General features: G+C 38.5%; 1 protein-coding gene across 1 annotated transcript; it reads right to left on the minus strand.

Annotated features, from left to right (window-relative positions):
• Nucleotides 1-8,252, minus strand: LOC122088894 (phosphoenolpyruvate carboxykinase (ATP) 1-like). Its single transcript, XM_042658256.1, has 13 exons — nt 8,099-8,252; nt 7,288-7,566; nt 5,320-5,507; nt 5,034-5,187; nt 4,775-4,859; nt 3,245-3,345; nt 2,695-2,993; nt 2,329-2,502; nt 2,104-2,169; nt 1,099-1,277; nt 717-886; nt 438-606; nt 1-351 (listed from the first exon to the last, which is right to left on the minus strand). Exons 2-13 carry the CDS (start codon nt 7,557-7,559, stop codon nt 208-210), a joined length of 2,001 nt encoding a protein of 666 aa, XP_042514190.1. The 5' UTR covers nt 7,560-7,566; nt 8,099-8,252; the 3' UTR covers nt 1-207.
• Between the last annotated feature and the right edge of the window lie 5,217 nt (nt 8,253-13,469).

Raw genomic sequence — 13,469 nt, forward strand, 5'->3', positions numbered from 1 at the left:
TTGATGAACCTGACTTCTATATGTATATATTATCGAAATAAATCAAAGCTGCTTTAACAACTATACCACAAACATGATATCAAACCAAATCTATATGTAACCCTAACCACTAAACTTTTATTACATAACTCATTTTTTATTTTCCCACTCCATCAAAACCATTATAATGTTTTCATTTCAATTTCATCTTTCTCCCATTCACCCAGATCAGAAGATAGGACCAGCTGCAAGGATCTGCTCCGTCAGGGAGTTGTCCTTGCCAATCTTGTAATTCGCAAACACCTCAAAGTTTTTCTTGAACAGACCTGCAAGCTTCAATAGAGTGTCCTTATGTGCCTTCTTGTCTGACCACTGCAATCCAATACACAATTCTCAGTGAAACTGAATCTTATACATTTCCAAATGACAGGTAAATGCTACAAATAGAGCTAACTTACAGTGTTTATCGGATCCAGGATTTCTGAAGGCACACCCTCGATTTCAGTGGGGATCTCTAACCCAAACACTTCAGTATTTTTGTAACTAGCCTTCAGAAGACTGCCAGAGTGTATGGCATCAATAATCTTCCGAGTGTATGCCAACTTGATGCGGTTACCTGAGCCATATCTGCAAGGAAGAAAAATAATAAGCAGCAACAGCAAAGAGTCAGCCAAGCTCAAACCATCTGTAATTACAAAAGTTGCATATTCTGTAGATAATTCCATAACGGCACATACCTTCCACCAGACCAGCCAGTGTTGACAAGCCACCCTGTGGCTCCATGCTTCTGCATCTTCTCAGCCAGCATGGCTGCATACTTGGTCGGATGCAACATTATAAATGCTGCACCAAAACAAGCTGAGAATGTAGCCTGTGGCTCTTTTATGCCATCCTCTGTGCCAGCCACCTGTTTTCATCACCAAGAGGCCCATCACAAAACTGCTCATCCCATAATATGTAAATTGGACTTTAAAGTGCACCGGGAATTATGCAGGTGTGCCCTGTGGCAAATGTGGAACTTGGATACATAACATAATATACAGTTTATTTCTAACAATTTCTTGAGAGATTGCATAAGTTTGAAGTTCTGAAGAGTAAATGATCATATGTGGTCAATACCAGAGCAGTGTAGCCGCTGATGAAGTGGTACATGGTCTGGGCGAGGCTCAACTTGCTCACTGGTGGAAGCACACCGAATGCATCACATGCAAGAAGGATGACATTCTTTGGATGTGGGCCGACGCATGGTATCTTTGCATTGGGGATGTACTCGATTGGGTATGCTGCACGAGTGTTCTCTGTGAAAACAAAACGCAACATTAAACATTTGATTACTCTCTGTCACTCTCTGAAATGATTCTATATCATTACACATTTACACCATTATTTTAGTTGGCTATATGCTACCCTTCTTGCTCTCAAAATGCTAATTCTTGCACCTACACTGTTAACAATGCCTTACTATACTTATATCCACAGAATAGGGATGGCCGAACAATACTTTCTTAACTACTAAAAAGTACAACCTTAGCAAATGATGCATTAGACGCAAAAAAAGGGTCACTGAAGCACCTCCCAAAAGAAAAATCTACAATTATTCTTTTAAAATAGAGATTGTGATTGGTTTGAAAAGAACTCGACTTCACATCCCACATGTTGATCACTACGGCCATGTTTTTTTGCCAAGAAATCATTGGAAAATATATTCTGCTATCCTAGCTGTTTGTTTGTCAGTGAAAATATTCTTGTTTCAAATTTGAAACCACCTTGGGGCGGTGAAATTTGCTTTCTTTATTCTCACATATTGGTTAGAATGCAAACAAAACAAACAAACAAATAAATGAATAATATTCACCAAATTTAAGCTGTCACCTTACCTTGATCTAATGTATATGATCCTCCTAAAAGTAGTGGAAAGTCCCCAAATATTTGGGAACTTGGGACAAGGCTTAGTGGAGTAGAATTTAATAAATGGAAAACAAAAAAGAGGGCTAAATCTTGGATAGGCTTGACAATTTCCTAGCTAACCAAAGAACTCCAACAGCCCCTTGTGACATTCAGCCATAAAACAGCAACTATGACACATGAGTCTTGGAAAATTAGCTATATGTTGTACTAGATTACCTGTAACAGATTTGTCTGAATAGTCCACTTCTCTGGTGTGCTCATCAAACACCACGTTTTCCAACACTGTCACAACACACGCAATATTTAATAACATCCCTTAACAATCCATATCTGATCAAGTTGAGGTAGGGAACAAAAATCAGGAGGAACAGTTATTTTGTACTTTCATAACTGAACTAATAAGGGTGGTTATGTGCTTAGATAGGAAAGTCAAATTAATACCAGTCCCGAACTTGATAGCATTCCAGATATCAGGTTCCTTCTCCTTGGAAAGATCAATGCACTTAGCATAGCAACCCCCCTCAATATTGGATACACCATTTTCACTCCAGCAGTGCTCATCATCTCCAATTAAATACCTATTATGGTCGGTTGACAGAGTTGTCTTCCCTGTACCTGAGGAAAGCATAGTGGATTAAGACTCATCAGTAACAAGAAAGAAGCAGAACAAAGATATATAAATGTTTGCAATCAAATATATACAAGAGGTTCAAGAGTGATAGAGAAAGGGCGTATCATATAATCAGACAATGGCATGGCGAGAGGAGCGAACGTGAGGACGCCACAACCCGACGGATGATACTGTACCTGATAATCCAAAGAAGAGTGCAACATCGCCGTCTTTTCCCATGTTGCATCCAGAGTGTAAGGAGAGGATTTGACGCTTAGGCATGAGGTAGTGCATGACGCTAAACAGACCCTTCTTCATTTCCCCGGCGTATTGCGTGCCAAGGATGACCATTTCCCTTCTAGCCAGATTTAGATCTATGCTAGTGGAGGATGTCATGTAGTGTGTGTAACGGTTACAAGGGAATTGGCCCGCATTGTAAATGGTGAAGTCCGGAGTACCGAAATTCTCCAGTTCTTCAGGAGTGGGTCGGATACACCTGCCACCCCACGCAGTTATCGTACTGTACACTATACTATCACTAATACACACCAAGTGCATCTCTGCACTTCACAGTATGGGCCTATTTGAATTCTACCTAGAACTAAAATAGGATGATATCCTCATCTGATAGAGATAATTGTCAGAGTATTAACGTCAAGAAGACTTATCTGGAGAAGCTTAATCCCATTCTGTAAAAGGAGGAGAGGTATTGCTTATAAGCATAAGTTGTTCTCATGCTTTACTTACATGTTGTGCATGAATAAGGAGTGGTATGCCCTGGCTGAGACAATGCGGACTTTGATACGGTGCTCCGGATCCCAGTTCAAGAACTGATCATTCACATACACCTGAAATTTTGAGAACCATCACATTATCGAGTCACTATTCATATTCATTGGAGTTTTTCTACAGGAAGAATATAAGAAAAAAAAAAAGCAATACATCAAGTATGTCAATAGATTGATCAGAGGTTTGAAGCCCTAAGTCTGGCATCTGGAGTTAATATAATTCAGAGGACCATTCAATCTCCAGCACCAACAAGTCTTTGTGGTATTATATAGATCAGTATTCATACAATCATACATGGTGAGGACATTCCGATGTACAGCTTTTTTCCCGCCTTGCCCTGATTGATATGCTAATCCAACCGCTGTGTCCAAGCTATAGATGGTTAACATAGATCAAGTGGATAAGATTTAATACATCGGCGAAGGAGTGGGAGTATTGATGGGTCAACAGTGGCCCTAGTATGTATACAGGAGAGAGTTTCCGACGACAAAAGTGTAGGGTAATCTCCTACCTTGATCCGAATTGGCCAAAACCAGTCTCAATTCTAGATAATCCAGATCAACCAATCCCATTCCAAAATCTCAGTTGGGGCAACTTTGGGCTGATTTGACTGATTCCTCACCGATCCTCCATGATTCGGATCAGAGCCGTGTCCAAGCCGGGTCCAATCCTGGCTGGTTTCAAAGTTTTAAACCCTAATTCCCAAGGTTATGGATAAATAAAGAAGGCAATAGCTGTGTGGGCTGGCAGCCTGGCACCTATGGGCGTACACCAAATCACCAACAATGAATGGGGCCGCCCAAGGAGGCAAGGACAACAATAATGATGTGAGTATTGAATAATCCCTACACTACACCCTCATTCTTCTCATCCTCTACCTTCACACAATTGAGGCATGAGGGTACATTGGTCACTTCTCATCAAGACAGGAAAGTTGAACCGTGACCTACTTGAAGCCTACACTATACTGGCAAGGAACCAACCAACTGATCAAGCAGTTGTCTTATGCAAGAAAGTCATATAGAACTTGGTTCTATCACACAAGGCAGAGCAAGAGGGACAGTAAATATATATTTAATGGGGAAGTGTCCTCCACTTGCGTGAGGGCCAATGGGAACACACAAGGAAGCATCCATAGAGGATTCAATTTCCCTTTCATGGCTAACGGGCGGTCATTTTGCATCCCCACCCCAATGTGTCTAGGCACAGGCGTGGGCCACACAACCCCACAGGAAACATATTCCCATATTTGACACCCATAGATATAGGAACTAGGAAGTGAGAAGCATCAATAACGGCTTAATATATTACATTTAAGTAAATACTAATCAATTACCGTCCGAGGACTATCTTCCAAGCAAGCATGTCATCAAGATTTTTAGATATCAAAATCTAAAAGAGAATTAATGGTTTATGTTCTCAGGGATCAGATCAAGAATCAAGGTAGCGCAAGAATACTTGCAATACAAAGGAGAGAGTGGAAGATACCTTATCCAACGAGTTCAAGTAATCAACGGCTCGTTCTCTGTTTGTCAAGAAGGTGTGCCCGTCCATTTCAATGTTCGGTGAGCCCCTATATAAACAAAATTAAAATCCACAAAAAGTAGCATAAGATTAAATAATTAATCCATTGCATGGAACGATGAACCACAAGTATATTAAAATTTTGGGGTAGGGGAGGAGTGGATAAGATAGGAATTGAATAATTGACCACAGAATCTAGTTCAGAAGAGGAGGAACAGCTTACTTTCCCCACCAAAGTTCTTCTTCTGTGATTTCATCCTTCACTACACGTTTATCTCTTGGAGAGCGACCTGTCTTAGCTCCTGATAACGTTGCCAAGGAACCACTTGACGTTATGAAGGATCCATGCTCGTACTTTATAGCCTGCTCGTATAGCTCTGCAAAGAGAGAGAGAGAGAGAGAGAGAGATTAGAAATAGAAAGTCAATCAAAGCTAACACAATCAACAGAAGGACTAGGCTCGTGTGAGACGGCCGAGTTCACGAAAAGAAGAAGGAAAGACGGTATTACCAGCGGGAGAAAGGTTGTAGAGGATATGGGTGAACTTTAAAGCGCTATCACTGATGCTGAGTGTAGGTGTGAAATGATGATGTGCGCCATGAGCTGCGTGAGCAACCTTGGGAGTTTCAGGTTTCTTTGCTGGGTCTCCTTTCACCACCTTTGGCCCTGTTTCTCTCGTCAGAGATGCCAGTGAAGCACTGTAATTGAAAGAGAACAGCACACCATGACTTGTTAGTAAGAAAAATCTAATCACCTTCCTTTCGGCGTAGACTCCATTTATTTTACCAAATTTATTTGACAAAATATTTCTTGAAAACGACGGCTTATGTCGAAATCTGTTACGGAAAACTTCTTGAAAATGGATCTATAGTGACCCGCCACCAGGACCAGCTCATGGATGAGAAAAAGAGACTTGATCCACCCTTGAAAAAAGACACAGGTAAATTATTTTTTCCAAATGTTATATAGTGAGCAGATCAGATTCAAGTACGAAGCTATTGTACGGAAACGGTCTTAGTCCTAATCTAGGATCAGGTTCAAGTACGAAAACAGTCTTAATCTATAAATATAAAATCAATTTTTTTTTATTTAATAGATTTTTATATTTACAGATCAGGAGTGTACGAGATAAATAAATGATATATCCATTCACAATGCTTAAAAATTTGCGTTTGCGTGTGTTTATCCCTCTTCACCCATAATAAGGGGAAGATGTTAACTTTTTGCATGCGCTAAGTAGCCTAGCAGCATTCATATGGACAAACGTGTAGTGCCCGATTAAATAATCAATCCTCCTCATAATAGGTATGGTCCCATTTATAAAAGGTTTTGATCCGTTATCAAGTTAAACAGACATCTAAGATTGGCCTTATATGGACTTTAAATGAGCTAACGACATATTTAACTTAAAAAAAATTTATCAAACTCTAATGACTTGGGCTTCATAAATAGAATTTAAATAATCTCAATGCAAGTTATAAACAGACTTCAAACATGTTCATCTTAATCAGGTTATTAATCAGTTGTCCGTTGCTCCCTTGCACCGGGAAGGTTCGATTATAATCGGGACCAACTAAAACCTTATATGATTATTAATTGGGCCGGACCAATTCGGGCTCGACGAACATATCTGACAGGTCTGCAATTGGCCCCCTACAACTCGAGGGTTCGCATGTCTAGAACGAGGGACGTGATGAAGCAGAAAGTGTGGCAGGGACGTCTCTTTCCACTAATTTAGAATTCCACGAAGTTCTACCGATGCAATAACGTAAGATTCCTTACGTCATGACCAAGGGTTTCAAAAATCAGAGGGATCGGTCGACCGATGCTGATCGCATCGGGATCAACACAAACTGATCAAGCTGATTTCTGACAGTTTCCAGCCGATTCTGATTAATTTGAACAAGGAATCGGCACTGGCCGATTCGATATATTGCTATTGTCCGATCCCAATACCGTGCCGATCTTGCATCGGTGGAACTGTATAGATCAAAGATAAAATAATAAAAAACCCAAATATTTTTTTAGGAAAATCAGGGATAAACCTGTTCGATATCTATATCATATCGGATACCGTGCACTTAAAACCATATTCCCGCACTTAAAACCATATTCCCGCACCCCGCAGTGGAGGCGGAGCCTCGTGTACTCCCCTGTTTTTCCTATTTTAGAACTCCACTAAGTCAGGGGTTTTTTAGTAATTTGGTAATAAAATCTCTCTCTTGGCAAAACTCAAGGGTCAAGAATCAAGCACAAGATGGGTGCTGGGCCCACGCGGCTAAAGAATCAAACAAATTTACTGTGACGCCTTCACCTCAGGACCAGAGGGGCGGGTCCTACCGTCCTACTAATGTGTTCGCCCATACAGTGGCGAGCGTGCAGCAGCAGGCGAGAGAGTGTTCTACACTTCTTAAAATCAGTAGGCAGTGCTGTCGAGTCTATCCGTCGACTGGTTGTGATCTTAAAGAAGATCTTTACCTGATGGACTGAAGCTGCTGCTTTTGGCGTTCCTCTTCCGAAATGGGGGCAAAAGCACCTTGAGCTCCTTTGATGGGAGTACTCGGCGCCGACTTTTTCTTCTGTAGCGAATGCAGCTCGTCGATCGTCTGCGCTTTCACGGGAGGAGCACTATCATCGTGACAGATCCCGTTTTGTTTCTTTGTATGTGTTTGGATCCTTGCGAGCCCATTCCTGGCGGTTCCTGTTTCACTTCCACCTTTCGGGAAGCTGAATTCTCCGTTCTCCGCCATTTCTTCTCTACAGTTTTATAAAACATCAATCAACCGCTAACAAAAAGATCTCAAACTTATTATGTGCTAGAACAAATAAAATATCAGAAGCAGTAAAAGTAGAATTTTGAAAACCAAAAGTACATAAGAATTGTTTTCCAGTGAGAGATTTTTCTAAATTTGAAAAACGGTTTCTCCAACGCAGATCGGAGAAACCTTAAAGCTTTGTGAATTTAAGCGGAACAAAAATTCATTGGTTTCATGCAGAACTTAGATCAGAAATATTGTTTTGCACAAATGTTCCAATCCATTATTAGGACCGACAACAACTGGTTCGCAAAATTTATGATAACTTTGTCTTCAAATTTTCCGGTCCATAAGTCACCGAAACTACGATGAACAGACGGATACAGCCGGAGATTTTCGATTGACGGTACTGAAATTAAAGAAACCAGAATTTATCTCCAAATATGCAATAGATTCATCCAAGCGTTTATCATGGAAAGAAAAAAGCAGAGGATCAGGAAAAGGATCATTGAAGCTAGAGAGAGAAAGCTAACCAGAGATCTGAAACTCGAATTATATGGGAAGAAGGAAAGGATAAACACAACAACGAAACCCTTAACACAAATGAAAAACAAAGAACTCCACCATCCAACTTCGGAACGGAGGTAACTGCTCAACAACAGATGAGAAAGGATGGAAACACAGAACACTGAGGCCTTGCTTTTAAAGGCCTCCGTCGGCCCCACCCAACCCGAATACCCAAACTCAATCCAGTCTAACCATGGTTACATCCTAACCTCACGGTTAAGTCCAATAGAGAAGAAAAGTAAAAAACCAAAGGAAATAAATGTTGAAACGCGAAACAGCGTGGGATATTGGAAGAGAAATGTCACGCAACCCATACAACCCTATCTCTCGGCCCCACCACCCTAAGCATTTTAACGTTATCCCAAGTCCCAACCGTATATATACCATATACCGTATATTATACCACATTGGATTTTATCCTTTTGTAATTTTCAAAACTTTCCGTTCACATTTTCAAATGAGGATAAGGTTCTACCAAAAAGAACAAAAAGGAAATAGGAGAGGGAAGTGATTTGGTGTGGATGCTATTGAGCCTGATGGAGTGCAAAATTCCAGCATATCATTGGTTCAATTCTCCTACCCTAACCTTATATCATAAGGAACTCCTTTTCTCTCTCTCCAACTTTTCTTATCTCTCTTTCTGTAATTGTAGTTAAGTCTTCTACCAAAAAACAAAAGTTAGTCTCATTGGACACTTAAGTAGGTAAGGCCTCAAAAAATAGAGTATCTTTTAATTTCTATTTTTCACAAGCTATATTCAGAAATTTTAGTTAGTAATGGAAACATGCCGGCTTTCACATGGCAATATGACAATACTTGGGCAAATATTGATTCAATCAATTACTAACATGATAAAATTTTCTTTTTTCTGAGTTTGTAGGAAATTAAACCCAAAATTTATACATTTGGGATTGTTCTTGAAGTTGAATTCACTAAATTTGTCACATTTTTGAACACAAAAAACATAACAACTCTTGGGAGAGTGCTTAGGTCTGATTAATTTTTTGTATAGCAAACTTTGATTTTTTATTTTTTTTTTACAACAATCTAAGAGTTCATTATTTTCGACCTAAAACTAATCAAAATATGAGTACGAAAAGACATTTCCTCCATTTGATAGCACTCATAATATGTGACACTCTTCATTGTGGTTCCTTCGTTTATTATAAATGGAAAATCAAAATATTGTTTACAAATTATGTTAAAATATGTCCGGCATGGTTATCCCATATTAATGTACAATTTTTTTTTTTTTCTGGAAGAAGTGTTATTAAACCAATTGGAGGGCTGCTTTTTGGCAATGGATATCGTCATTCCTTGGATAAGTTATTGGATTAAGTTTTCATCCACCACCGGCGGAGAAGGAAATGTGATGTGACCTTATAATTGGGCATTGCCTAATCGTTAGCTCTCAACCTTATTATATAAAAAATAACCAGATGGTCAAATGGTTGAACTTTGATTTTTTTTTTCACAATAATCTAAGAGTTTATTATTTAAAACTAATCAAAATCTGAGTTAAAAAAAAAAAACACATTTCATCCATTTTGGTTGCTCTACTATTTGTGATACTAGTCATTGTCTAACATTATGGTTTCCTCATGTATTAAAAATGAAAAACTAAAATATTATCCATAAATTATGTTAAAATATGTTTATCTTGGGGATCCTATATTACTACACTAATCTTGTTAGTAAAAATGTTACTAAATCAATGGGAGGGCTGCTTTTGGCAATGGGTATCTTCCTTCATTGGATAAGTTGTTGGATTAAAATTTTCTTAGCCAACAGTGGAGAAAAAAGAATCCCTTCACCATTTTGTGGTTTGACCTTATGATTAGGCCTTTCATTATCTTTAAATCTCACTCATATTAATATAACAAATAAATAGATGATCTTACCCCCTAAAAAAAAAAAAAAGAATTAGATGGTCAAATGGCCAAATCTTCATGGTGAGACTAAGTCCTTAGGAATTTTTTAATTGACACCCCTTGTGATATCAAATAATTTATAATTTTTTTATTATATTGTATAATATATATTTATTAATAAATTTTTTTTTTCATTTTATGTATACTTGAAAAAAAGTGCAAGATAATAACACTTTTTATAATATAATGGGATACTAGTCGGCCTGATTAGATAGTTTTGCCACTAGTTTTCCTTTAAAATTATTTTTGACAATTTTAGCCTTGATGTGTACTGTTATACCATACATGATTAGCCGGGTATTAGGGATTTAGGGTGTCATTTTATTTAGAGAGTCCCTTTCTTCCTTACTTTCAGGTTTGACGTTATACTCAAATCGTTTGAGGGGTCTTCTGGTCAAAGTAACGGTTGGATTTTATGTTTTTTCTTTTCCTATAAAATAGCTATAAATGTGATATCTTAACTGTTTTTACATTGCAAAATCTCGCGAGAAAATCAGCCAAACGCCCGACGCACTATTTTCTTATCATCAGTCAATGGCGTATCATCACGTCCACGTCAGCTGCTTATCGCTCGGTCGCTGCTTTAAGAACGTCCATTACATGAGGTGCCACGTCATAGATACTTCCCAAGAAAGTATCCGAGGTTTAAGCGGCCTCATCCTCCTCTTTTCCTTTTCTTTTTCCTTTTGGGATAATGCCCAAATCCCAAACCCCAGCTGCTGACCCGGGTTTGATGCATTGTCCTACACTCCTACTCCTTAATATCCGAATCGTATGGGCGTAACTGTATTGACTGTTTTACCCTTGGTCTGGACTCTGGATCATTACACCGATATAGGATTGGCATGGTATCGAGATTGGTGACTAACTGTACCGATAAGGGCGATCTGATACCATGCCGGCCACCGTTAAGATCTCCATAAGGGACAATGAAGAGTAATTAAAACGACCGACACGTGTCAATATAGTGATCTCAGTTGGCACATCCTTCGAGGAAGATAAATTTTGGGAGGTTTCATCGCTTCCAAAGCCTTAGAGACGGACGGTTGGTGTTTCTATGGCGGACAAAACGAGTATGTATGACAATCTACCATATCTGTATCACATGTCCTATTCAAACCATCGATTTGGTAAGATAGTTTGTCTAGATGAGATGGACGGTTACGATGCCGTGAGTCACACCCCTTGACCGATATCATGATCTAAAACACTAATTAATTAATGAGAGGCCTTAATTAGACGTGTTAAAAGTTAAACCACCCACCGAGTCAATATGGTAAAGCTTCGTTTCTCATGAAAATCTCGTCCCATGAGAGAAAAAAACTTGTAGACGTCACCTTTTTTAACGCAAGTTGGTGGCCAAGTTGTAACGGGAACATCCACGTCAGCATTTATTATGAACTCCTATCCAAAAAATCAGAAATCGTGGTTTAAGATATTCTTTCTTCATCAACCCGTTAATGTTTCTACCAAATAAAATGAAAAGTAGGAGAGGGTGGAAGGTAATGAACGCTGTGACTTTCTCGTGAGATGGTGGTGGCCACATGAAAAATGCCATTGACAGTAGTCACAAGAAAAGGTGCTTTTTCTCAAATATTCATTGGTCACTTGTTTTCACACGTCGACTTCAAGGTGTGATGTGGAACGGGTGGTAATAGGACGAGATTGGGACTAGGGGAGGCGTTTTGTGGTGGAGACGTCTAGACTTTTGCCGCTTTTACCACTTTTGATTTTAGACCCAGAGTTGTGATCTTTCCTCAAAATGACAAGGAATGGGACCCAGGACCAAGGTCTACAGCTCATAATATAGACCCTAGCTATTAAATGTTACTTTGTAATCTTTTAATCATGGCCTCGTGGGTTTGTTCAATCCTAATTCCTACGAACCTGGTTGTACATAAACGAGAAACCATTCACTTAGGGGTAGGTACCTATCCGATTCGATTCGAGTTTTAAGTTTCATGTAGGGCCCAGAAACAATTAACTTTTGTTAAGGCCTAAGGACATTAGGGTTTGGGTTAAATGATTTGGTTTGGCCTAAAGTTGAATTGTCTTTTGAACGGATTTTAATAAATAATTATTAATTTTTTATATGATTTCACAAAAAATGTTGCACATAAAAACTATTCTGATATTAAAAAAATATATATATTTAATATAAATTTACTCAATCTTTTTAAAATTTGAATGATTACATTTAGAAAAATATAATTAATTTTATCAAATGTGGGATAGAGCCATGAAAGCCCAGCCCAGGCCCAACCCTATCGGGTTTAGCCCAACCCAACCCAACCCAACCAGCCCTGATGGACCTTGATTGGGCTAGGTTTAACCTAATTTAGTCCAATCCAATACTATTTATCACTTAGTTGCTTAATCTTGATGCATTGCAGAGGTCAAAGACCAAAGTTTTTGTATATGTGTAGATTGTGGAAAACGAATGACTTTTTTCTATAAGTACCCATTAATAATTATTAGTATATTTATATGATTATAAACTTAAGACACAGTCAATCCAACCATGCCTTGGGCCTGAAAATCTCAACCCTAACCCACACTATGGGCTGAAATCTCAGCCCAAGCTCTATTCGGGCTCAAGGTGGGCTAGGGTTGATTCGAGTTGATCGGGCTTTTTTGACACTCCTTAATTCGAGTCTTTCCTCCTCACTCCAGTAAAGTCTTATATGCCCCTCTCCTCTCAGCCCTTTCATTGGTTGAGCTACTAGCTCTAAGAAAACCGATGACATATCTAGCCTCCTCCCTTAATTAATATATAAATCATAATTTCATATATTTTAATTGATTTAAATGATTTGAAGGATTCAAATCAAAATGATTTTTCTTTTAAATCAAATTAAATTATTTATTAAACGGTTTAATGGTTTTCAATGTAAATGTACATTTGATTTCAGTATGGTTTTGACCACCTCAACTTTTGTCTACTTTGTTTTGAGGTTTCCAATGCGAAAGAATTGCATGAAAAGTGTTCACATTGGGTAGTCTGATCGATCCCAATTCGGATCAGACGGATTCATCCTTAGTTCTCTTTAAAAATTGACTTTTTTTTTACTTTTTTACCCTTGGCCCATACTTGGTCCGGTAGTCTGATCGATCCCAACTGGTTAAGATAGTGGCTCAATTAATAAACATATTAATAGGTCATTCATGGTGCAAGTGTGATGTCCGATAGGCATCTGACTGACTAATAGTTTGACTTGGCCGATCTTATTTAAAGTTGATTAATAGCCCGATTATAACTGATTTAAAGTTCATTTATAACTCATTTAAAGATAAATGTGTCATTAACTCATTTAGCCCGATAAATTTAAAACATAGTCGATTTAAAGATAAATATGTCATTAGTTCATTTAACTTGATTAATGATAACTGATACTTGACCAACCGT

The sequence above is a fragment of the Macadamia integrifolia genome, chromosome 9, assembly GCF_013358625.1.
Source record: "Macadamia integrifolia cultivar HAES 741 chromosome 9, SCU_Mint_v3, whole genome shotgun sequence".
Classification (NCBI taxonomy): Eukaryota; Viridiplantae; Streptophyta; class Magnoliopsida; order Proteales; family Proteaceae; genus Macadamia; species Macadamia integrifolia.